Raw genomic sequence first — 27,984 nt, 5'->3', positions numbered from 1 at the left:
GTTAGAAGTCTACTTCAGTGATGAGCTCTTAGGAGCTATTCTAGAAGTTGCCAAACCATACTGTAAGAATGACGTTACTCCTTCTCTCCCAAGTGGCCACTTAGGAAGTGGGCATGAGGTTATCCAGGATAATGAGAAGACCCAAGCTTGTTTGTTAAAGGATGGTGTTAAAATGCTGCTTGAATGTTTTCCTTCTGTCAACATTCCTAATAATATGCTCAAAATACTTTATGTGAATGGCAAGGAAGAAAACAGCTAAGTCGTGATGGTATACTTTTTTGGAAACCATTTTCCCAATTGTCTGTGTTTTTCTATCATTTGAGTCAGAGTACTTGATTTCACGTCACAAGGAAGCAAGAGCTGCTTGCTTCACCTGTCATTGAGCTGTCCCAAATCCAACATCAATGGGCTTATAGTTTAAGAATTTTAAAATTCTTTTCTCCTCAAGACACATCTGTTACTCAAGAAGAGAGAGGCTTTAATAGATACATTGGTAATTTATTTCTGAACTTTGGCCTAACTTACAAACACATCATTTAATTAGCAACGACCACATCTCACCTATCTGTAGCTGAAGGTGGGAGGGCTGGTGGAATGACACATTGCTGTAATATGGGATTTGCAAATTTGCCTGATACCCCAAATGCAAACATTGTGTGTTTATACTATTCAGATGTCTTTTTAAAAACTTTTTTGTTCACTTTTCCATTTTGACATTTTCATACATGTCTATCATGCATCTTGATCTTATTTCCCTCGGTTTCTCTTTTTTACCCTCTCCCCCTCCCATTAACAACCCTTTTCTTCATTAATCTTACCTTATTTAACCTTACTTTAATCTTACTTTCATGCACTTTTTTAATCAAGTCTTCATTCAGATGTCCTGTTGTTATCATTAGCATGTCTACACTAAAGAGAAACCCCACAAATATAATGAATATTAAATGATTTCATCAAGATAGTATGCTCCTGTCTTCCCCACCTGCCAAAACTCCTTGCTGTAAATCCCTGGAAATTATAGGAAATGAACAAATGACTTTATAATTAACTAGAACAAGAAGGTATACTCCTTGGTGGGTCAGGAATTATTTTTTTTAAAAAAGCTAGAGGGAAGGAGTAAGTGAGGATGAGAATGAACCAGAGATCTGAGAGAACAGGGGAGGAGGGGGCTGTAGTCCCAAACTCTATTGCTGAATCAGCTGCTAAGTGGCATCTCAGCATCGCTCCAGATCATGGTGTTGAGCACAGGATTAGGGAAGGGCTGTGTTACTGCTGTAGGGAGAGCAGGGTGACTTCTAATCTGAGGCCTCAGCTTCACTCCACAGATCATTGATGCCAAGCAGAAGATTAGTGAGGAGCTCCATGTCACTGCAGTAGGGACAGCTGGGTGACAGCTTCCGCCTCCAGGTCCAGCACTGAACATGGACATGTGGCCAGGGGCAGGAGAGTAGTCCACACTCGTGGTTGTCCTTGCCCAGCGTGTGTCCATCTTCTGACAGTGTGCATTTCCTTATTGAAACTGAGTGAGTAACCGGAATTTAGACACCCATTCTAGGGTCACCAAACATAGGTGAAATCAACTTCATGTTAAGTAAATGCTTCCATACAAAGAACAAAGAGTTGAATAAGTGGAGGTCATATAAAAACCTATATGGAAAGTATGCCTGGGGGCTGGAGAGATGGCTTAGCAGTTAAGGCGCTTGCCTCCGAAACCTAAGGACCCAGGTTTGAGTCTCCAGGTCCCACATAAGCCAGGTGCACAAGGTGGCACATGCATCTGGAGTGCATTGCAGTGACTAAAAGCCCTGGCATGTTCTCTCTCTCTCTCTCTCTCTCTCTCTCTCTCTCTCTCTCTCTCTCTCTCCTGGTCCCTCTCTGAATGTAATAAATAAATAAAAATAAAATATTTTTTTAAAAAGTATACCTGTTGGGGCTGGAAGGATGGCTTAGCAGTTAAGGCATTTGCCTGCAAAGCCAAAGGATCCAGGTTCAATTCCCCAGAACCCATGTTAGCCAGATAACAAGGTGGTGCATGCATCTGGAGTTTGTTTGCAGTGGCTGGAGGCCCTGATGCACCCATTCTTTCTCTCTCTGTCTCTTTCTTTCAAATAAATAAGTAAAAGTATGCCTATTATTCTCAGAAAGATAAGAGAATATATTTTACTTATGAAATTATAACAAATTCATGGGAAAATAATTATATATGGGAAAACTAAAATATATTATGGTTGAAATAAATTCACTGGATTTCTTCTCAGACTATTGTGATATGCATAACTGAAGAACAAATTATTGTGCTGGAAATTTGAATATTGAGACCTTATGTAGCTGCATATAAGAAAATAAGTGTTAGTGTGAGCAGAAAAGTGGTACTTTTGGCATTAGAAGTATTGGAAATTTCAGAGTCATATTGAAAAAGTGTATGAAATGAGATATCCTCATAAATAATTTTTTGAATTCCCAAGATTAAGAAATAGTAGAATAAATAAAAGACCCAATTCCATGGATGAAAATGGTTTTCATGGTGAATGGAAAAATACCATTTTAAATCATGGTTAAAAACTTCAGATCACTGACCAAGAGGAAATCCTAAATAGTTTTAAGCATAGTTTTAAAGGTAACATTATTCTTAATATCCTAAGAGAAAATTGCTTGATTATAAACTTTCTTTTCCTACCAATTATCATTTAGAGTTGAGGGAAAAAGCAATCTTTCCATATACAGAGGCACACACACAATAAAATTAAAATATTAGTTGCTATTACACTCATAATTACTGTCAGCAAAATGATTATTGTCAACACAGTGCTCACACAATAATACTTATATTAGTTAGTAATACGTAAAAGAAACACAAATAAAGTTAAATAGGATAGCCTAAATCTGTCTAGGCAGATAGCTCAGACAGTAAATCACAGTTTTTCAAGCACCAGGGCCTTGGTTCAATTCCCAGACCCCATGTGAGAAGGCAGGCATGGCAGCACACATGTTCAGTCCCAGCTCTGGGAAGGTGGAGACAGGTAGATCCCGGGGGCTCACTGGCCAGTCTAACCTACCTTGTAAGCGCCAAGCCACTGAAACCCCATCTTGGAAAGGGTGGCAAGCACCTAAGAATGACAGCAGAGCTTATCCTCTGGACTCCACATATGCCCACACACACACATGCACATGCATATGCCCTTGTACTGGCACATATAACACACACACACACACACACACACACACACACACACGAACCAAATTCTTCTCTAAATAGATAAGTAAAATATGTCACTGAGAAAAACAGTATCTATAAAAATCCTAGGTGAATATGTTTTAAAAACATGCTAAGTGCTAAAGTAGATCAGGGCAAACCTGTTACAAGCTATTAAAAGATATGCATTGCTTCTTCTTACATCCTGCTAATCCCTTCTTTTCAAGAACATAATTTCTATTATTAGAAATAAAAACAGTAATTTTTCAAATGGCTAAGTAAATATGTTCTATATTCAGCATACATGTTCTTCACATGTATTTAAAATCAGTTCAAAAATCCTACAGAAATAATATAGTTGCCTTTCAACTAGATACCTCCTAGAATAATGTTTTGGCAAAAACATACTGTATACTACACTGCAATGTTATCAAATATTGTTACTCTAATAATTCTAGTATGAAAAAATAAAAACATTCATTATAGTTTAAGCTTCATTTAAATTACCACTCTAAGTTACTTTAAACAAGAATATACCACTACATTTTACAGAATGAGAAAAGCAAACTAATTTATTGGGAATTTGTAATTTCCCAGGCCAATATGTTATTTCCTCTGAACAATCTCCAGTCTATATTCTATGATTTCTTCATAACAAGGAAACTGTGCATCTTGTAACCATTCAGGAGAGAATATTCTCTATTAGTGTTATTCATCCAGGTGTAAACAAACACGATGATTTACTCACTAAAAACTTAAAACACACATGTGGCACGCGCACATCCACACTCATACTCACACAAGTAAATAATTTTAAAAAGCAAAACAGTTGTATTTGAGTGAAGTACAGGAGAATCAATTGAAGAGGAAAATCTTTGAAATGCAGAGTGTGCAGGGAATCCATCAAATAGAGTTTATCATTTACCTTCTCCTAAGCTGTCATGGAGAGGGAAAAACCCATAAATGCAATGAAGGGGGAGAAGCCTTCAGTGAAAGCACACACCTTGCTAGACTTCAGAGGACTCCTACTGCAGATAAACCTCATGAATATAAATGAATGTGGAAGGGTCTTTACCTACGCCACATCCCTTATTAAATATCAGAGAATATAACCCAAATAGAGACCTTATGAATGTAATGAGCTTTTCCAGCCTCAGGAAATTCATAGCAGTTTAAAAACCATATGAAATTGGTAAATACAAACTCTTACTGCTGGGTTTTAGTCTATATATTAGTTCATACCTAAAGTTGCTATCCTTGGATGAATTAACATTATCCTGCAGAGTATAATGAAACAGATTTTCATATGTAATATGAAATGTTCTATTCTTTACTGCCCTTTATGCCAGTATTAGGAGATAAAATCTGATCAAAATATTAGACCTTCATTTAACAATCTGTAGTGAGATCATTTGAATTTTCAGTCTGAATTACAATATCAGCTGAATGCCCTTCCTTTTGTAATTATTTTATTTATTTATTTGAGAGAGAACGAGACAGATAAGCAGAGAGAATGGGTGCACCAGGGCCTTCAGCCACTGCAAATGAACTCCAGACACATGCACCACCTTGTACATCTAGTTTATGTGGCTCCTGGGGAATCAAATCAAGGTCCCTTGGCTTTGCGGGCAAGTGCCTTAACTGCCGAGCCATCTCTCTGGCCCATGAATACCTTTTTTTTGACTTTCTGTTTCTTTTCTGGAAATTTTTTGTTGCTAAGTAGATATGTAAAGCAAAAGTCAAAAGTCCCCTTAGGGTAATTTCCATTCTTTACTGTTAAAATGTTGACATAAATTCTTCAGAAATTTTTCTATTAAAAAAAAAGCTTTAGTCAGATCACATTTTGCATGTTATACTTGAAATTTAAATTTTATTTTTTTTTATTTATTAGAGAGAAAGGAAGAGAGAGAAAGAATGAGCATGCCATGGCTTTTAGCCACTGCAAACAAATTGCAGATTCATGCACCACCATGTGTATCTGGTTTATGTAGGATCTGGAAAATTGAACCTGGGTCCATAAGCTTTGCAGGCAAGCTCTTTAACTGATAAGCCATCTCTCCAGCCCTATTCTTGAAATTTTAAAAGCAGCATTGTACTATGAAATTATCCTAGTCACTAATTACATTATTATTTCAAAAACATACTGTACCAGTTTATCTAACCAAACCCCTGATGATGGACAAAGAATGCTGTGCACCTGATAAAGTATTTCTGAAAGATAAATTCCCAAATGATAAAGGAAAATTAGAGATCCAGACATGCATGAGTACATATATAACATGTACCTTAAATCTTGATGGCTATTGCTAAACTCTCTTCCAAAGACTGTATCATTCTTCATAGTATTGACATATAAAATTATTAAGACAGGCTTTTCCACAAAGCATTCTAAAACATCTATTAGAACCACAGTTTTCCAGTTAAGAAACCTCAGATAAATTTTTCTTAGTAAACTATGTCTCTTTATAACATACAAAGAAATAGAAAAAATATATATATATATACACATATGTTTTTGAAGGTAGGGTCTCATTCTGGTCCAGGCTGACCTGGGATTAATTATGTAGTCTCAGGGTGGCCTCGAACTCATGGTGATCCTTCCTACCTCTGCCTCCCAAGTGCTGAGATTAAAGGTGTGTGCCACCATGCCTGGCTTGATACTTCTATTTTTATTTATGAGGGGGAGAGAAGGAAAAGAGAGAATGAGCATGCTAGGGCCTCCAGGCACTTCAAATGAACTCCAGACTTATGCACCACCTTGTGCATCTGGTTTTCATGGATTCTAGGGAATCCAACCTGAGTCCTTAGACTTCACAGGCAAGTGCCTTAACTGCTAAGCCACCTCTCCAGACTGAAAGTCTTATTTTACATATATAAATTAAATATCATTGTGATCTTGGCATCTCTGAAGCATAAAGTTGTCTTAAGGTGCTTTCTTGATTAGATTAGAGTTTTTCCTGAGCTCCAGTGTCCTCTTCCTCTGTTTTCTATGAATAATAGATATCAATGTATTTATAATATATAAGATAGGGCCTTGTTATTTTATAATTAGTCATAGAAGAGTAAATATAAATCAGTGTGCTACAGAGAGCTCACCCCTAGGCAGATGTTCCTTTAATTGCAGTTATTGCAGAACTGCATGTCCATGGGGAAAGCAATTGAAACCACAGAGAAACAATACTCTTGTTGAGGAAAATTGCCATGCTATCCAAGATATGGCTAGACCTGTAAAATGCCTCAAATAACCACTGCTGGCTCAAAGATATCGTTATAATGCCATGTCATGTAATTACTATATTCGGAGAGAATAAAGGACTATACCTTTTTTTTTTTTTTTTTTAACTGGAAATGACCAAAGTTTGGGGCCCACACAGTGGAGCCTGAAGTCCAGGGAGTGGAAAGACTGTCTGAAGGCTCTCCATAGCTAATGGAGTTCTTGGATCCATATAAGGATATTTTGCCTGCAACAACTCTTCAGCCGCTGTTTATATAAATTCATGAAAGAATGAGCTTGTGCTATAACAGGCTCCTACTGAATTTTTAATAAATGTAGGGCAATGTGTTCCAAGCAATGGGAGTTTTGAAAAAGATATAATTTGTAAAAATTTAGAAAATTAGATTATTTTCTGCTTCTTTCCATTCAAAAGAGACTCAGCTTCCCATTCCATTTGGTTCTAAATATTTGTCTCTCAAAAGAAATTAATATCACTTTTGTAATCTTACAACAGTAAGATAAATAACTAATTTAGAAGAAGCTTGGAAATGTTGGATTGTAAAATAAAGATTTAAAATGCATACATGATCTGAATCATAGCTTTATGGTAGATGTCATAAAAATGGCTCATTTAGAATATCTTAGAAAAGTCAGTAATTTATAACAAATAAGTAAGAGAATGTGGTTAATAATAGTCCCATTTCTTACTTTAATAGGAGGTTCTTTTGGTCTATGACCGTTCCATCATTTTCGATTCAATTTTTCATTTTAAAAATACACGAAAACAGCTATATCTCTCAAAGAAGACATCATCTGCATCATTTATAACTTTAGCTCTCTTTGTGGATCAGTAAGCTGAGTGGTTTAATTGGGATAAATGGAGCAAGTAAAAGACCAATGAAGCAGTGTGGAGTTTTCATGTATGTGTCGAGAGGCTTGTGGTTACTTTCGCAAGTGAACCATTATCATGAAGAGCTGTATCCAAAGTTTATTACTTGTGCTTCCTGAAGGGCTAACATAACCTATTCAAACTCTCGATCTGTGTCACCCACACACACTTTCTAAGATTTCAGTCCCAAATGCGAATGGAACCACATATCCTGGCACGGTACCCTTTTTTAGAACTGTAACTACAAAGATAACAATATGAGAAACAAGCTCAGTTTTAGAGCCAAATAGGCAGGTGGTCTCAAGCGAGCCACTTACATCTGTGTGACTCAGTTAAATCCATTTATAGACAAGTTAGTTGTGTGATTAACAGAGGGCCAAAATTAAACACTAAGAGAAATGAGCATTAAATGTATTTTATTAAATATTTAATAAATTTAATAATAAATTGAATAAATATTAAACATTTTCATTCAGCCCTCCACGAGAAGCAGAGCTTGGTGAATGCTGGTATCCAGCCAGCTCCCTCTTTTTGGTACAGTGTAGGATCCCAGCCCATGAAATGGGGCTACCCATAGTTAAAGTGGATATTCCCACCTCAATTAACCTAATAAAGAGAGACCTTCACACCATATCCAGATGCTAACCTAATCAAGATAAGGTGATTCTAGGTCTTGTCAAGCAGACAGTCAACATAAGCCATACAAATAGTTATAATTTCATTTGCATCTATTGTTTACCAAAATCTAATGAAACTGATGATTCTCTATTGTGGCTCAAATACACTGTTCAGAGATACTTTCAATATCTCATATGTGTTTGATGGGAGAGAATTCAAATGACCATTATATTTTTCTAGAAAGGAACATATATCCATACTCTAGGAGAACAGATCATATTCAGTAACTGAAAACTGTTTACTAATAAAAATCATTACGGATTCCACGTATGTGATTTGAGTGTTTAAAGAAAAGTAACAGGGCTGGAGAGGTGGCTTACCCATTAACACACTTGCCTGCAAAGTCAAAGGACCTCAGTTTGATTATCCAGGACCCATGTAAGCCAGATGCACGAGTTGGCACATGCATGTGAAGTTCATTTTCAGTGGCTGGAAGCTCTGGCATGCCTATTCTCTCTCTCTCTCTCTCTCTCTCTCTCCCCCCCTCCCTCCTTTCTTTCCTCCTCCCCTCCCTTTCTGCAATCCTTCTTTCTCTCTCTCCCTCCCTCCCTCCCTGCAATCCTTCTCTCTCTCTCCCTCCCTCCCTCCCTGCATCTCTCTCTCTCAAATAAATAAAAACAAATAAAATATTTTTAGAAAAGTAACCAAGTTAATATCTAGCCTACATTTGAAATGTTAAGCAACATTTTTTAAATATGAAATCCTACTTGAAAAATGAGAGCTTCACTTATCTAAAAAGTGGCATAAACCTTTAATGTGTGATGTGAACATATTGTATGTGCCCTCAAATGGTTGTCATGATCAAATGAGTACCTAAATAATTAAGTGAGGACCTAAAATTACTAATCAGTACATTTCTTTTAATTTTCCGACCCCATGAATGGCACCAGCCTGCCAAAAGGTTTGAAGTTATGATGAAGCCACCTGTATTCAGATAATTCTTTTCCTCTACAAAGGAACAGAAATGTGGGATAAAATGCAATAACTTTCCTTAATACAGCACCCTAGGATATGGCACAAAAGAAGCACACAACAGAAGCAAAGGGTAAATGAAAACCCAAATGGTTTTTAATATTAGAACATACAACACTCAAATATAACCTAAGACGAAAATACCCACTCAGAATACTTGGCAGATGGCTCCAAGGACTGATATCTTTCTAAAAGACCCTTTCTATAAAGAGGCAACTAGGGTGGCACCTCCTCTCACTGACTGAAGGTGGTAAAAGGGAACCTCCTAGGAGAATGGGACATCCAAACAGAAGTAAAACTCATAGTCATCCCACCTGACTCCTGGAAAAGTTCTAAGCGGAAAAAATGAATGAAATGAATTTAGGACTAAGAATGTTCCAAGGTACTCAAAAAACATAATTACAAGAACCCTCTGTAGAAATATTTCTACTACACAAAATGGGTGGAATTCATAATGGAAACAAAGCCTGGCATGGTGGTACACACCTTTAATCCCAGCACTCAGGAGACAGAGGTGGGAAGATTGCCTTGAATTCAAAGCCACCCTGAGACTACATAGTGAATTCCAGGTCAGGCTGGGCTACAGTGAGACCCTAACTTGAAAGAAACACTAATAATAATGGAAATAAGTCCACTTAAAAAGAACTGTAATCTAAATGATTTCACAATCCGCCTGAAAGGATGGTTGACAAAGATGAAGACGGCATGGGGTGGGAGTGTGTCCCCCGATGGAGATGGAGTGATAGGCACCAGGGAAATGCAAAATAACTATGACGGCTTTCATCCCAGCACTCAGCAGGCAGAGGTGAGAGGATCGCCGTGAGTTCGAGGCCTCCCTGAGAATACACAGTAAATTCTGGGTCAGCCTGAGCTAGAATGAGACTCTACCTTGAAAAAACAAAATAAATTAATAACTGTGATAAAGCAATTTAAAATATGGGGCTGGAGAGATGGCTTAGCAGTTAAGCACTTGCCTGTGAAGCCTAAGGACCCCGGTTCGAGGCTCGGTTCCCCAGGACCCACGTTAGCCAGATGCACAAGGGGGCACACGTGTCTGGAGTTCGTTTGCAGTGGCTGGAGGCCCTGGCGTGCCCATTCCCTCTTTCTCTCTATCTCTGTCTGCCCCTTTCTCTCTCTGTCTGTCGCTCTCAAATAAATAAAATAAACAAAAAACATTTTTTTAAGTTATAAAATATGTTAAAGGAATTTAAGTAATTTTAAAGGAAGGGGTAGTGTGGTGAGGGAGTGGGGTGCCAAGTCAATGTTACAAGGCAATAAATGTTCAAATTGCAAAACAGTCATGAAATTTAAATATTTGTTGTATAGGTCAAAAATTAGAGAGATCAAAACAAGAATTAGTATTCCTCCCTTTAGTACACTGAACTGAAGTTAAATCTGAAAAATAGTGCAGAATATAATATATATAGAAATAAAGATTTACAGAACACATCTGAAAATATGAAAAAATATGTTTAATGAAAGTTCCAGAATAAATTTAGAAAATATGAGATAAAGTTAATCTTTGAAAAGATAGTGATTTGCAATTTTCCGCACCTACACATATCTATACCAAAATAAACCTTCAGAATACCAAAGATCAAAATATTACAAATAACCAGAAAGAAAAAGTTGACTATTTACCAAGAAATAAAACTTAAATGGCTAACTTCATAAAAGACAATGTGTTTTCTCTCCAAGATGCAAACAGAGTTTTTCATGGAGCTCAGCACAAACAAATTCTATTTGTTAGGAAGAATAAACATAGATAAGAGTGCATTCAACAATCGTGAAGAAAGGGAATGTGTGTGGGGAGGGGTAGGAGAGCTCAGATATCAAGAGGAATTACATAGACATAGCAGTTGGAACATCTTGAAGTGCTATTCAGTTGGTAAAGTGATTGCCATGCAAGCATGGAGAACTTAATGTGATACCAAGATTCATGTGTAAAAAAAAAAAAATTTGCTGGGCGTGGTGGCGCACGCCTTCAATCCCAGCACTCGGGAGGCAGAGGTAGGTGGATCGCCATGGGTTCAAGGCCACTCTGAGACTACATAGTGAATTCCAGGTCAGCCTGGGCTACAGTGAGACCCTACCTCGAAAAACCATAAAAAAAAAAAAAATCCCACAAAAGACATGACAGCATGTGCTTATCATAACACCGGTAGTGGGAGGCAGAGACAGTCACTTCCCTGGGACTTAGGGCTAGCCAATGTCTTGTGCTCTGTGAGCTCCAGGCCAAGTAGAGACTGGAAAAATATGGATGGCTTCCGAGGAACAGCATCTAATACACCACACACACACAAAACACACACACACACACACACACACACACAATTTTGACAGAGAAATAGACATTTTATCCTTTGTAGGAAAGCCCAGAAACAAGTTCTTATTTATCGATTATTATATAACTAAGCAGCATTCTAGTCGTGTTGAGTGAAATTGTGAGCGGTGCTATGACTTGGTTTCTATATAGATAACGTAAAATTGGGTTTAAACTTCATTCCCTACCCCAAAATTGATTTCAAGCGAATTAAATTTGCCAAAAACAAAGTATTTAACATAGAGCTTTAAAACATTTAAACGAAAATATAAAGGAATATATCTATTATCTCAGACCAGGGAAGGAGTTATTAATAGAATAAAAGGCACAAGCCATAAGTAAAAGATGAATTTTGCTATATTGAAATTAAAATGGTTAAATATCCAAAGGCTTATAAACAAATGAAAAATACCTAAGAAAAAAGTACTGCCTAAAAGAAATCACAAGGAAGCGAGAGGAAGACAAGAATGGGATCCCAACAGAAAATGGACAAAGAATACATGCTGACAACACAGAGAAGAATCACCTCAACTGGCCACTCATAAACGTGAAAAGACCTTGCAAGCCACAGGCCTCTGACCTGGTTCTCAATGCCAGGCACGTCCAACCTCATTAGCAGTCAGAGAAATGCAAAGGTGCCATAAAGTTTCATTTCTATCTTTTAAGCTTTTAAAAGCTTGACTAAACAAACAGTGTGCTAGCAAGATTTTGGAGAGACGGGAATCTTACACCTGCCATATAAGAACAGATTTTATCCAATTATTTTGAAGAATAAGGATGCAGTAACAAATTGCTCATAATTTTATTTCCAATTATGTCTCCTGCCAGCCTTTCTCGAGGAATATTCCTATGAGAGCCTCAGAATACACACACAGAAAAACATTATTAAAAACAGTGTTTTCTTAATTCTCTTAAGATGAGCACCAGTAACACACTTTAGATGCAAAGGAGGAAAAACAATATGACAACAGTTGCCCTTGGGTTCTTATTTCTCTCACAGAGACCAGTAGACAAAGGTTGTGTAGGGCACTCTCGATGTGTACTTAGTTAGTACTTAACACATGATCCTTTATGCAGTTTTCTAGAAAGAACAAGATAAGTGGAAACTACCTAAATTCTCATCAAGTGATTATGGTCATTCCCTTAAAAAATAATCTGTGACTCTTTTTGTAGCTAAAAATGTATTATGAGATTTCTATTTGAAGAGTACAAAGTCCCCCTCCCCAGAATGTGTTATAAATACTGACTGCTCCGGCTGGTTAAACCATCTTTGATTTATCACTTTATTTTCAACTCTCATTAACAAAACCAGGATTTGGGTGACAACAGATGAGTCAGACGTAGGGGTGAAGGCAGAAGAATAGGACAGAATTGTAAAGGTGAGAAAGAAGGCTCAAGGGAAAGTTATTTGAGGACAGAGAAGTGCAGGTGCTGTGTAATTCCACTCATTTAAACCTGTGACCCCTGAAAAGAGATGTAAACCTAAAGCGCTTTCTGAAAATTGGAGACACGTAGAGTGTGTGCACAGAGCAGAGCTGATAGAGAAGGCAACGCCCAGGCCATCATGCAAGGCTTGTGTCTGGATGGGCAGAGAGTTTAGCGATAATCTATGGGCAGAAGACATTGAACCATAGGGTTGAATGGATCCTAAAGCTCAAGCCACAATGACACCAGGCATGAACGTTGGACACAGGGAAATTTTGTAACTGAAAGAACAGATATCCAGCCTGGAGCGTGGCCAGTGGTGGAAAGGGTTGAAGAGAATACAAATTGTCTCACAGAGGAGGACAGGGTGAGAAGAGGCAGAGGAAAGTGAATGTGGAATGCAGGCAGGACATTGGGTTAAGTTTCCTGCATTCTCTTTATGTGGAATCCACCAATGTCTCCTTCATTCAGTGAAAACCACGGAGCTTCCACTGGGTGTTGGGCACTGAGCTAGAAAAAGTAACATTAAAAAAACAAGACACCTGATAGGGATGAAGATCCAGAAATGACAGGCACATACAGTAAGAAATGATATAAGAAAATATTAAATCTGAGGTAAGATGGTGAATAATCTAAGTAAGATCATCCAGGGAGGGGCTTGAGAGATTGCTTAGCAGTTAAAGCATTTGTCTGCAAAGCCTAAGGACCCATATTCAATCTCTCTCCACATCCCACATAAGCCAGACACACAAAGGTGAGGCAAGCGCAGATCACACATGCCCACTAGGTGGCACAGCATCTGGAGTTTGATTGCAGTGGTTGAGGCCCCAAAACACAAACTTTCTCTCTCTCTCTCTCTCCCTCTCTCTCTCTCTCTCTCTCTCTCTCTCTCTCTCTCTCTCTCTCTCAATAAAAGAATATCCAGGGAGGGTGAGAGACTCTGAGAAAAGGTTTACCAAGTGGTCTGTGCTGTTTAGAGGACATGTTGGAGATAATTTGAGTTTATTAGTTTATTCAGAAGATAGGGAGTAAGACATGGAGGCCTGACAGAAAATACTATAGCAACTAAATTCATATTATATAATCCAAGAGTTTGGTACAAGACAGGAAGAGACATGAAGTAGTCAGAGAGATGGAGCCAAGAATATGTTCTTGGACAGGCCAACAAGGACCTTATATTCTACATGAAGGAGACTAGAATTTATCCAGAGAGTAATGGAGGAACGTCTCAATGAACTTAAGTAATGGAGAGACATAATCATAATTTCATTTGTTTTGAAGAATTACCCAGAATGCCTACTAAATAAGCTCTGCGCTTGTGTGTTGGTTCCAACTTACTATGCAATATATTATATACTGATCCCCAGCACACAACTCCATCAAGGTCTAGTGACATCTGTACTCTTAAAAGTGTCAGGGATGTGCCGGAGAGATGACTTAGCGGTTAAGGTGCTTGCATGCAAAGCCAAAAGACCTAGGTCCAAATCTTGAGGACCCACATAAGCCAAATGCACAAGTTGGCACATGTGTCTGGAGGTCATTTGCAGTGGCTGGATGCCCTAGTGTACCCATTCTTTCCTCTATCTACCTGCCTCTTTCCCTCTATATCAAATATATAAGTAAAAATGAAATATTTTTTAAGTGTCAGGGCTGTACTCAGTTTGCAGCCTGTGCTCGAGAGGTTTATCAACCTCAAATACAATATACTACTGAAATAAGAGACAGGCTGTGGAATCTTGATGGCATGGATTTGAGCACAGCCCCCCCATTTTTCATTAGTGTAACATGGTTCATGATACAGTTATATGGACATAGTTTCTTCATCTAAAATTGCAATAACTATAGCTACTATCTCATAAAGTTTCTGTGATAATAAAATGAGAATAATGTGTAAAGTGCCTGGAAAACTATCTGGCACATGAGTTAGCACCAAATAGAAGTCAGCTATTTTAATTTTCTTCTTCATATCCAAATACTGATATGACAAGACCATATTTAAATCTCATGTCTTTTTTGAAACTTACTAGACTTTTGCCATCCCTTACAGGTTTCCATTCTATAATTATTGTAATATGAAAAACATCATCCAAGTATTCATACTATAGTACTGTCTTCCATAATTCACTCTTTTCTTACTTCAAATGTGATCCTTCAATTCATCTGCAAGTAGTTTATGAATAAAAACTTCTTTGTTCTAGAGCATAGCTCTAGTCACATGGTTGACAAATTAAACACTGCATTGATAAAACTTGTCCAGCCATGGTAGAAACATAACTGTGAGTGATATGTGTTTAAGGTTTATTCATTGCCTAAAATATGTGGTACTTCATCCTATTTCAGAATTATTCATTCCTAACTAAATACTCTTCATTTAAAACAAAATGCTATACTTTATACAATTTTGATTGAATATTCTAACTCAGCAATTCTCCTTTTTTAAAAGGTGGGACATCTTGGGAGCCGTTATTGGTACAGAATGTGGAACAATAGAATCGGGCTTATCAATGGTCTTCCTCAAAGATGGAGAGAGAAAATTATGCACTCCCTACATGGACACAACTGGTTATGGGAACCTGAGGTTTTACTTTGTTATGGGTAGGTACACTTTGAACAAACTTCATTGACTCTAGAGAAGATTCTAGGCCCGTATCTAGTCCTTGAGGAAATAAGACTGCTTGTTGTCTGCAATATAAAATGAAAAGTAGTGGAATCTTAAGTGTCTCAGCAGAGCCAAGGTGCTCACAGGTAGTCTCCCTGCCTCAGGCCCGTTGGCACCAGGTTATACAGAGCTAGTCTTGACACACCACGAGCCAAGTCTGAAAAGAAAACTACATAATGTCTTCCCCTACTCTCTCCTTTTTAAATCGTGACTAGAAAGACAATGGGAGGGAAACTAAGAACAAAGTGACCCCATTTTCCTCAGCCTTTCACCTCATCAAACAGTCATCAAGGTGAGTCACCTTCATGGATTACTCACCGTGGCTTAACTCTCTTTGTTGTGGAAAGCTCACAAAGGAACAGTTTTATAATGCTTTACCATGCTTTAATAATACTCCTAATTTCCTAATATGTATACGAATAAGTAAAAGCATTATAAAGCATATTTTCACATTTATGGTAGAACAAAAAATAAAGTTGGGAAAATACACCATGATGAATTGTGGGGGTGAAATGTGTGCTTCCCAGTTTTGTCCTTCTAGTCAACAAGAAGCACGGTGACACAGCCTTTCACTGATGTCATTCCAGAAGTATGAGTAGGTGTCATACGCCTTCAGCGCTGAGTGGAAAAGCACAAGCAACATCTGGGAAAGAAACAGGAAACAAACCTTGTCATCTTTGAACTTACCAGCAGAGACGTCAGTTCATCAGAACAAAAGGTCCCCTGAACGTTTGCCTCGGCGGCGGCTGTTTCCCTCTCACATTCTTTGCTTGGCCTTCTTGAGCCATACAGCTCAAGGTCGTATGGTGAACCCTAAGACTATCTGGCCCTCAAGCCTAGTGCCCGTGAGATGCTAATTTACTTCCAAAAATCAGCTCTCCACTAACAGATACATAAATGACTAAAATAATGTAGTTTCACATTTAAGAACATATGTACCTTGACTTTGAAATGATTTGTGCTCTTACATATCCAGGGCTCATTTACCTTTAATAGCCAGTATTCAGACTATGTCTCATTTTATTTAAAATGTTTCCTGAAAATTGCAACATATATATATATATGTATATATATATATATATATATATATATATATATATATATATATATATATATATGTGTGTGTGTGTGTGTGTGTGTGTGTGTGTGTGTGTGTGTGTGTTTAAGTATATATACAAAACATAAGATTTGAAGAAATATTTAATATGCTTTAATAGTCTTTGTTTTTCTTTCATTTTTACCCTTTTGAGGTAATATATATTCATAGAAAACTGGGATTTTGTTCTTTATGAATCAACCCAGTTGAGTACATCTCTATAAGATCAAGTCACCATTGTATTGGGTCCTTTAGAAAAGAGCTTATAGATGCAATATTAAGTCAACTTTAATTCTTTCTGGAATGAAAAGATTAAGTAATAACTTAAAATAGGACTGGCCATGCAGGAAAACATAATTTTAATGAACCCAAAGAAGTATGTTATCTTAAACAAAAGGATCTGTGTTCAATTACACGTATGTACCTGCACACATATGAACATAAATACAAAGAGAGAGACAAAGCAGGTGGAGAGAAAGAGGGAGTACAGTTGGAGAAAACAATGCTACTTAAGTCACAGAGCTGCTGGTCAAATAGGTTAATACATGGAAAACGCAGGGGCTATAATATAGAGTCATCTACCTGTGTTCTCATTCTTCTATCAAATATTTACTGAGCATTTAGTATGCTCATAACCATTTTGGCCCAAGCCATCATTTTTTCTGTGAATTTTTACAACAATATGGCATCAAAACACAATTCACTGCTATCATTCTTTCCTATGAATAGTCTCCCCTGACCCATGGAGATGTGTGTCACGATCTTCGGTCAATGCCTGAAATCACAGGCTGTGCTGTGCTCTGTATCTATAAATGTTATGTTTTCTTCTATACACATATACCTGCAATGGAGTTTGATTAATAAATTAGGTAGGATAAAAGATTTAACAAGAAGAACTGATGATAAAACAAAACAATGATAGCAAAAACCACAGTAAAACTTAAGAGTCAAGATGAATCATAGTATTTTCATACCATGCTTGGGGGAATACACTGTATTGGGGGAAAAAAACCTAGGAGAAAGGAAGCTCCTGTTTATTTATCTTGCTCTTCCAGCTAAATTACAAACTGAAGTAGGGAAAACTTCCCCTCTTAGCAAATAGTAAAATTTCGACCAAATCACTTTGCCCATGCAAGTGTCTTAAAAGCTACTTAAAACTGTAGTTAAGCGCTCTAAAACTGGCCATCCATGCAGCTTTCCCTGCAGCCTTGCTGTACTTTAATTGCCATACAAGCTGCCTCCTGAGTCCTGCTTTCCACAGCGCATCAAAGGCAAGAAGTTAAGCAAGATTCCATCTCTTCCTGTAGGACCTGCTGTCACTGAAACTTCACAGGACTGATAAATTGCCCCCAGAGGGATCTTTCAGATAAAGTCTGTCATCTTAAAGCCTTGGCTCCTTTTGGACTTTCTTCCACCATTCTTTCTTCTGGGAGAGTCTCCTGTGTGTGTTTTTGTTCTCTCTGTAAAGTAGATGCAGCTCACGGACTGTTCTTAGGAGAGCAGAGAGAAGATACGGGGCACAAGTTAATGAAATTATATAGAATTGGTAATTCAGGTCTTATGTCCTTAGGTATGGCACATTAAACATACAAAAGTGAATCTTCGCTTTTTTAGTTTCTTCTCAGTGATTGTATAATATGTATGTCATGCTCAATGGAAAATTAATTAATTTGTTAGTTAATTAGTTAATTGGCAAGTAGAGAGAGAAAAGACTCAGAGAGAATGGGCATGCCAGAGCTTCTAGCCACTGCAGATGAACTCCAGATGTATGCACCACTTTGTACAACTGGCTTTATGTGGGTACTGGGGAATCGAACTCAGGTCATTAGGCTTTGCAGACAAACGCCTTAACTGCTGAGCCTTCTCTCCAGCCATGAAATTTTGATTTTAAAAAGGGAATTTAGTTATTACCTGAATGTTTGCCCCAGGAACCATAATTTACAGTGGCTTTCCTAACTATTTCATAATACTCAAGGGTGTAATGAAATGCCTGACCATAGCACAAATGTAAAAATCATGAGTATTTTTCTCCACAGGTCAATGACCCTGAACAATAAGCATCCACTGGAATAAGGTCTCCAATACCACCATATTTATCTTCTCTATTTCCGTTCAGATTACTTAATTCCGTAGTTAGCAATTATGTGTCAACTTACATGTGCCTAATATATGTAGCATGTCAAATTTCCAGGCTTTACACATGCCACCATCCAAGATTTCCCTAAGTGATGGTGTTAAGGTCAAACATAGTGACATGAAATGCGGCGCTTACTTTAAGACTGAATTCAGATCTCACTTTGTGTGACTTCTCATAGCCTCAGCTTCAGTCAAGAAAGTGACACATGGTCATGCATACTAAAATTGGTGTCGTGAAATCAAAACCCGTAATCTTCTTCTTCATTCCACCTGAGGTGTGGAACATAGGAAGTGCGCAGTGAAAAGTAGGTGTTATCGCTCTCATTCACACTGCAGTCGACGGGCTCAAAAGAAGCCCTCGTCGAGATAGGCAGTGCTTACCACCACTTGCAACCGCAATTATTCATCAAACCTTAAAGTGACACATTTCTCTGAGAATAAAATAAGTTACCAGACAGATTTCCTTACAAGCATATATACATTCAGTGTTTCAAAACCTGAAAAATTCAATGGACTTACGAAGCATTTTCAACCAAATGTGAATACTGATTTTTTTACACTACTCTCTAACGAGCTGGTCTCCCCTAAGCCCCGAGCTGCTCTAGGAGCTTAGCGGTAGAGCCAAGTGTGTGCCGCACTTCCCTTCAGCTAATTGCTCCAGAAAAAAGGTCATTTCCAGAATCCTTCAGTCCTCCGCAGCTTGTCTTGAGGGAGCATAGTTTTCAAGTCAGACACTAGCTTTCCAACCACCATGCCGACTTCTTGGATGGGTTCTGCTGGTGTTGCTGAGGTGTGCCAAATAGCTTTACAAAGAACCTCAGGAGACTTCACATAAGAGGACTTGACAGTACAATAGATTACTTACAAACCCAAATACTATCTGTTAAGCTATCCGTCCATGTTACTGAAGATGGTTGCATTTAGGAAGAGAAAAGGCAATGCTATATTATTTATATAAGACAGCTTGCTCACCAGGGTGGGATTTCCAGGTAACCTTAACACTGAAATCAACTTTTGAGGTTTATGGATTCAGATAACCAATTTCCTTAACTGCAGAAGTGAGATCTTGGGGACTGGCTTGTGCTCTAGGCTCAGTAGAGGCTTAGGAACAAATCACGATTCTCGTTAATAGGCTAGGAAAATTTAACTACTAAATAGGAAGCAACAGACAGTGTTTAAAGTATCCAACCATTAAATGAAAAGGATTCTAGGAGTATGATAACTATGTAGCTTTCTTTGCTTAGGATTTTTTAACCAAGTGAATCTCCAAGACTCACCTTGGTTATTGAGAACCCTTGTATTTCTACCCGTTGTCAACATCTTTCTCTCTCTCTCTCTCTTTTTTTTTTTTTTTTTTTTTTGAGGTAGGTTGTCACTCTAGCCCAGGCTGACCTGGAATTCACTATGGAGTCTCAGGGTGGCCTTGAACTCACAGCAATCCTCCTACCTCTGCCTCCCGAGTGCTCAACATCTTTCTCTATGATACCTTTTTTGTTGTTGCTGTTGTTAATATTCCTTGTACTGTGAATTTTTTAACTGATTACATTCCATCTAGTTTTTTTTTCTTTTTTTATGAGAGAGAGAATGAATTGGCATGTTAGGGCCTCCAGCCACTGCACTTGAACTCCAGATGCATGTGCCACCTTGTGCGCATGTGCAACCATGCATGCTTGCATCACCTTTTGTGCACCTGGCATACATGGGATCTGGAGAGTTGAACATGGGTCCTTAGGCTTCGCATGCAAGGGCCTTGACCACTAAACCATCTCTCTAGACCCCTGTCTAGTTTTTTAATATCACTTACCAATCGTTTCTTCCAAATAGTAAAGCATTCATGAACAATCAACAACCATTATTAGTTGATTTTCCGAGATTAATTCTCAAAGGGTAACCTTATTCTAGAGTCTTGAACCTTGGTCTACTGGCACCACAGAGCATAAACAATGGCAGTTGACCATAGAGAAAAATTAACATTGATTTAAAAACAGAAAGGTTTTGTTGTTGTTGTTGTTTTTTAAGAAAGAGAGAATAGAGCAAAGGTTGATGTTATCAACCTTGGAGATACCTAAACATATCCACACTCCTGTTGCTATTGTTGGAGCTCTTATGAATGATAATTGGTTTTGTGGGAGAATATTCTAATTACTCATGTCATCCTTTATAATCCAAATTAAGAGAGTTGATAGGAGCCAGAAAAAGCAAGAATTATAGACAAAGCACATAGTGAAAAGAATAGAGGATCATGTGTTCAAAGGCATAGTGTCTACTTATGTCTCTTTTACCAGCTAGTCCCATGATCTTGAACTTCAAATAGGTGCTCTGTTCTTCAGTCTCAGCAGAAGGATATATTACCTTTCAGTTCTAATTGTATGTCATTTCATGTAACTGTAAAATAGAACAACAGAGAGTAAACTGCATACTTTCCAACAATCAAATGAGGTACCAAATATAAAAAAGTGAAAACTATGAAAATGAACTGTACTTGAAATAAAGATATCTTCCAGAATAATACAGATCACTCCTTGCAACAGTTCTGGAACTCTTCCATGCAGAAAGTCATCAAACTTGTTTAAAAACCATAATGAACAGGTTCTGAATATTGGCCATAAAGATTTCAAATATAAGGAATTAATGACATTTAAAAACCAGATCACATATTTTTAACAACGTTAAAACAGGCCATGTAGTCACTGCTCAACTGATTATTGTTTTAGTAATTCCATTAAACAAATAGTCACTTTAGCCTTCATACATATCAAGTAAGTATCTCCATAATTTATTTCCTGAGGTCTAGTTATCTTTGTTTAAGGTTATTCTTAAGTGGCATTTGATACTACAATTATTTCTTATTATGATGTTTTGGAGATACAGTTGGTTATAACAGCATTCAATTTGTGTTTGATGCAGGAGGAATTTGTGACCCTGGAGACTCTCATGAAAATGACATTAGCTTATATGCAAAGCTTGAAGGAAGAAAAGAACACATTGCTCTGGACACTCTTTCATATTCTTCATACAAGGTACAAATGCCAACTCTTATGTCAAATGATCCACTCAGAACTCCCAGGACAAGCCAGTAAAAGCCATAAAAAACTATGCCAGGGCTGGAGAGATGGCTCAGCAGTTAAAACACATACCTGCGAAGCCTAGGGACCCAGGTTCAATTCTCCAGGTCCCACATAAGCCAGATGCACATGGTGATGCATGCATCTGGAGTTCATTTGCAGTGGCTAGAAACCCTGGTGTGCCCATTCATATTCTCTCCCCCCCCCCCTCTCTCTCTCTCTCTCATAAATAAATTAAAAAGAAAAACTATGCCAGGCTCTTAAAAAGTGACTTGGATACCATAGCATTCTTTTATTTCTGATACAAATTAAATATCGAGTTTTATCAGGAAGAACCAATTACAGCAACAATAAAGCTGAACCCAATACTCTGATTGACAGTCCCTGAGAAAGCTCTCACAGTGAATAATTATGCAACCTGATAGTCCTGCCACCACACATAAGGAGTACTATCCAACATTTTGAGATTTCTTAGGCAAAAGGAATGCAGATTATTGTTATCTTTACTTTTTTTCTTGTTCATTGACACCTACCAAGGTTGATCATAGAAGAAGTGTTATCTCTGGTTATTTGCAGAAATCTTCAAAATCATGTGAGATGCTGGTCATAAGGTGTGCAGCTACTTTTTATACTATATGCACCAGTGCTGTGATTATAACACATGCTATTTAGTTAGCCTTTTCTCCACATTGAAGGTGCCCTGTGTACTTTAGTCAACACAAAGAAAAATCAGAGAGTGTATCCAGTGAGCTCTTCATTCAATAGTGATGCAATTTATACCACTTGAGACTTCAAAGTGGACAATGTTTCTTGCACTAGGTGGGTAAAGTTTTACCTGACCTGGTCTTGTGCGTGCCTCAGACCTAATCATTGAGGTAAGTTATCACACATTAACTCACTGGCCATGACTTTTTCCACTCTGCATCTTGCTTTCAGAATACCTAGTTGGGAAGAACATGAATACTGTACAAATTCACTTGAAAAAGCAATAATGGTGAAGTCAGGTGAAGGTCAAGCTGCCTTTGCTCTATGCTAAGGTAGATAAAATGGATGCCAATGCTTTTGATAACTTTTAAAGACCTTAGACCAGCTGAGCATGGTGGCGCGCATGCCTTTAATCCCAGCACTCGGGAGGCAGAGGTAGGAGGATCACCATGAGTTTGAGACCACCCTGAGACTACATAGTGAATTCCAGGTCAGCCTGAGCCAGAGTGAGACCCTACCTCAAAACAACAAAAAGACTTTAGACTACTTTGTCTTCAGGCAGAGCCACTGTCATACATAAGGAGCCCACATGAAAGAAGTTTTAACTCACTAAAACAGGTACTCCTTGTAGACAGTGACTTGTGCACAAAACTAATGGATTACCAATACCCACTGATGTCCTGATACCCAGTACATGGCAGTACATAGATTTAGTGGTTACTAGACAGAAGCAATGAAGCTCATGCTGACTAAAGGTGGGAAAGGGATTGTGTGTGATTGGGTTTCTTTTGTTCGGAAGGTTCCATCTTTGCTGTCTGTGGTCATCAACCCTGAACTTCAGACCCCCGCCACCAAATTTTGCCTTAGGCAAAAGAACCACCAAGGCCCTAATCGGAATGTCTGGGCTGTAGACTTCTTCCACGTCTTGCCGGTTCTGCCCTCCACAATGTCTCATATGACACAGTTTTCTATTAATCTGGGATGTGGAACGCATCAACCTGGCAACAGGTAGGAAGTCCTGTTTTACAAGTGTACTAACCTAGGTTAAAAAAAAAAAATTAAGGTAGGATCTTGGCTATGGGATCAGAAAGAATTTCTCAGTAGGTGTTTAGCCAGATGTTTAAATACAATATACCAGTTACTTTCCCAACAGCGTGGGAAAAGGCATCTTTTGGCTTACAGTTCCAGAGGGCACAGTCCATCATGGAAGGGGATGCTGACATCACACTGGCAGCAAGGAAGCAGAGAAAGAAGAACAGGAAGTGAGGCTGAACAACAAAACATGAAGGCTGTCCTTCAGTGTCCCAAATCCTCCGGCACTGCTCCACCTCCTCAAGAGGCCTCAGCTTTCCAAGCTGACAGCGAAAGTGTTCAAACCCACGAGACCATGGGGCTGGAGACATTTTGCTACCAAGCTACAATAACCATTACCAAAGTACAGATTCTCCTCCACAAATTGTTCTTGAGTTAATACGTTGTATGCAGTATGATTGGATAGATTTTTAATGAGAATGACTTCATGCTGACACCTTGCTCTTCCCTTCGGTGTGGGAGGTATTTGCATGTGCTTTGGCGGTCATCTGTTACAACACACTGCCGAGAGAGAGAGAGAGAGAGAGAGAGAGAGAGAGAGAGAGAGAGAGAGGGAGAGGGAGAGAGAGACAGCCGACTGACGAGAAGCTTGACCTCATGCTGGCTAGTGACCCCTAATAACAGGCATGGAAATCAATTAGCACTTCAAGAGCTATGACTTCTCAGTTTCACTTGCACAAGTGTTGCTCAGAGCCATTCTCAGAATATTGCCAGTCTCACATTCACAGGACGAAGTGACAGTGTGAGACATGGTAATTGCTTTGTCATCTATCAAATTCACGAGCACAGACCCAAGTTGCCATTTGTCTTTCAAACATGCTTTATGGTGATGGTAGTAATTTTACTGCTTGCCCCTTGAAGGCTGACCAAACGTCAATGAAAGAGAAAAACGTCACTTGGGAAACAAACAGCATCTCACAGAAAAGTTCATATGGATCTGAAAGATGTTTAAGATACTTTACTATAAATTCTAAACAGTTATTTGTAATCACTGACTCATTTTTGGTTGTGTTTTTGTGATGTTCTAGTGTCGGCTTGGAGTTTTCTACCAACCACGGTCGTTCCTGGTCCCTACTTCACACGGAGTGCTTACCTGAGATCTGCGCAGGCCCACACCTCCCCCACAGCACCATCTACTCCTCAGAAAACTACAGTGGGTGAGTGAAATCCTCCCCAAGCTGTTGAAAGATCCAATCCATGTTGAAGAATGAAAATTAATGAGGAATCTTGAGACTAGCAATTGCTCATGATAAATAAGGAACCTGACTTCTTCATAGCGTTACTGTAAAAATAAATGAATAAAGAAATATTTTGTTAAAACTGATAAATGATCACAACTTATGAGGCCATTCATTCTTGTGTATTTGGTTTATGTTTCTTAATTACAATAAAAAGCATCACCAAATACAGGCTTTGAGAAAAAATTAAGCATAGAGGAAAGTTAACTTTTGAAATCAGACCTGAATTCATGTCTTATTCTGGCATTTACCGTATATAACCATATTTATTCTAACTTTCCACTTCTTTCCACAAAAATTGAGGCCAAAAAAAAAATTGAGGCCAATAATATACCTTTTTGTGGACTCATGATTTTGTGAAATGCTTGCTACTTTATGAACAGCACTATGTGCATGGTTACAATATAAATATATATATATACACAATTTACAACAGCAAAATTAGGTTGGGTACTGCTCCTTTTCTTAGACCCTCTTTACATGTGCATAGGGCTAAGGAGAGCAAGAAATTTAACAGTACAGGCAGGACACATCTCTGCACAGTTACCATATAAAATATCCTATAAGATCTGATTTAAATAATATGCAGTGGATACCTATTTGAAACATTAGATAGTACCCAATCAACATGTTATGTTTTTAAACAACATTTAAAAGTAAATTAAAAATTTTTTGTAAAACAAAGTAAATATCACTTGCAATTAAAGACAGATCCATTACTTGAACCTGATTGATAGGAGTGTTTTTGTGTTTTCTGTGTCCATTTTAAAAGTACATGCAAACTCCACAGGTGAATGTAAAGACTTTATTAACTTCATTACCACAGAAACATGAGCATATATAGTAGATTCAAAAGATGTGAACAGGGCTAGAGAGATGGCTTAGTGGTTAAGGCATTTGCCTATGAAGCCTAAGGACCCAGGTTCCAGTCTGCAGGTCCCACGTTAAGCCAGATGCACATCATGGCACATGCCTCTGGAGTTCATTTGCGGTGACTAGAGGCCCTGACATGCCCATTCTCTCTCTCTCTCTCCCCCTCCACCTCCTTTCTCTCCCTTTGTCTTTAATAAATATAAATAAATAAAAAGATTTTTTAAAAAGATGTGAACATAGTTTCAAGGCTGATTTTGTGCTAAATTTCTTGCAGGTGGAACCGAATAACTATTCCCCTCCCTAATGCAGCTCTAACACAAGACACCAGGATCCGCTGGAGACAAATGGGACCGGTCCTCGGGAACATGTGGGCGATTGACAATGGTTAGTGTGTACACCTGGCGTAATCACACGCCACTGATGCAGCATCTTCCTGTGCTTATGCTAGTCCGCACAGACTTAATCACATTTCTAAGTCATGGTCTTGTGATTCATTAAACACCCTTTCTTTCTTTTCTCCTTTGCATTCTGTTAGAAGCCCAGGGATGCGCAATCAGAAAAAAATAGGCTGTGTAGTCAGCAATATTAGATGCTAGAATGTTTCAACATACATAATTTAAAAAATGCTTAAATCCCCGAAACTCAAATTCTCAGTTGATGATAAGGGATATCCTAACATTTTCTTGAATGTTTTATGCAAAATTAACATAAATACCATCCTGCATGTATTAAAATAAGACCCATGCTTCTTAGAAACTGCCGCACATCTGGTTAGCTTATCTTTCAGTTGCAGACGCTACACAGAAGGAAATGTCATCTCTAAATGCTAGTGAAACTTCTTCCCCCTTTTCAGAAAATGGTATGAAATGAATATTTGGGGATACATAAAAATTGGAAAGTGGGGCTGGAAAGATTGCTTAGCAGTTAAGGCGCTTGCCTGGGAACGCTAAGGACCCAGGTTTGATTCCCCAAAACACATGTAAACCAGATGCACAAGGTGGTGCATGCATCTGGAGTTTGTTTGCAGTGGCTGGAGGACCTAGCCCACCCATTCTCTCTATCTATTTCTTTCTCTCTCTCAAATAAATTAATTTCATTTTAAAAAGTTAAGTGAATTGTTTATCATTTTGCATTATTTTAAAGCTATTATCGCTTGTTAAGTACATATAAAAGAAAATATGTTAAGTTGTGGGTTATATGGCTCTGAATTTCTTATATTTGTTATTAAGAGCCAACTCTATGTGTTTGGCTTTATTTCACTTACAGACATTTTCATGGGTTTCCTGCTTTCAGATTATTTAAAGTTTTTATACTAGAAGGAAATAGAAGAGGAAGAATACAGGAAAGAACAAAGGACAGAATATCAACACTGAAAGCAAAGTTAGCACAGCCACTGCCTTAGTGTGTCCTGTTTTATAAAACTAAAGCTTAATGCTGATTTTCCATGTCATAGTTTCCTTATTTGTTGTATTATTCTTTGTGGAATAATTTAGACATTGAAGAACCAGTTTTTAAAAGATCTTCAAAGGATAACGTTAGACAAGATAATATGGCAATATGAATTCTTTTTTTTTAATTTTTTATTTATTTGAGAGCAACAGACACAGAGAGAAAGACAGGTAGAGGGAGAGAGAGAGAATGGGCGCACCAGGGCTTCCAGCCTCTGCAAACGAACTCCAGACGCGTGCGCTCCTTTGTGCATCTGGCTAACGTAGGACCTGGGGAACCGAGCCTCGAACTGGGGTCCTTCGGCTTCACAGGCAAGCGCTTAACCGCTAAGCCATCTCTCCAGCCCAGCAATATGAATTCTTTAAACAATCTACATTTGATATCAGTACAAGGCAAAGACCATATGAGTTATAGATACTAATCATATGTGAAAAAAATATCTAAAGTTGAATTTGTTAAAAATATAGTTGCTCCAATAGTAGAACTTTTGCATAGCATTTTAATTACCATAGCTACGAATGAGCTCTAGGATATAAGTAAGTATGTGCCTCTGGGTAGTGGAATAAGAATGAATTCTTCCTACTGTCATAGCTTCCAAGAGTCCTTTAATAAACCTTTATTACTTTAATAATCATGAAGTTTAAAACTTAATAATAAAGTGGAGCATATGAGGAAGTCAGTGTCCCAGAGCACTCTTCTCCATCCTTTGGCACTTCACTTCTTTCCACCACCTCTTCCCAGTCCCATTTTAAAGAATATGGACACTGAGACTTGAGTTAGATAGGATTAATAATTCATCCAGACTTTGCCTGGTGAAGCCAGAATGTAACCCCAGGATTATCTGACACTTAAAACCAGTGCTTTTAACCAGCAGCCTTGGTCTAATCCCTTCTAAATAAATAGTGTCTCTCTCTCCCCCCCCCCCCACCCTCTCTCTCTCTCTCTCTTTGATTTTTCAAGGTATGGTCTTGCACTAG

General features: G+C 38.2%; 1 protein-coding gene across 2 annotated transcripts in view; it reads left to right on the top strand.

The window, feature by feature from the left end:
- Reln (reelin) overlaps positions 1 to 27,984 on the top strand; it is a 498,095-nt gene that overhangs the window by 287,687 nt on the left and 182,424 nt on the right. For both annotated transcript variants that reach the window (XM_045135772.1, XM_004652888.2), the window contains exons 12-16: positions 15,138 to 15,289; positions 21,493 to 21,605; positions 23,155 to 23,363; positions 24,476 to 24,604; positions 25,833 to 25,942. In XM_045135772.1, the coding sequence (XP_044991707.1) occupies positions 15,138 to 15,289; positions 21,493 to 21,605; positions 23,155 to 23,363; positions 24,476 to 24,604; positions 25,833 to 25,942 (713 nt within the window). The remainder of the gene's footprint in view (positions 1 to 15,137; positions 15,290 to 21,492; positions 21,606 to 23,154; positions 23,364 to 24,475; positions 24,605 to 25,832; positions 25,943 to 27,984) is intronic.

This window comes from Jaculus jaculus, chromosome 16, assembly GCF_020740685.1.
Source record: "Jaculus jaculus isolate mJacJac1 chromosome 16, mJacJac1.mat.Y.cur, whole genome shotgun sequence".
NCBI lineage: Eukaryota > Metazoa > Chordata > Mammalia > Rodentia > Dipodidae > Jaculus > Jaculus jaculus.
The sequence above is the reverse complement of the archived record's forward strand: the minus strand, read 5'-3'. Positions and strand labels throughout refer to the sequence as shown.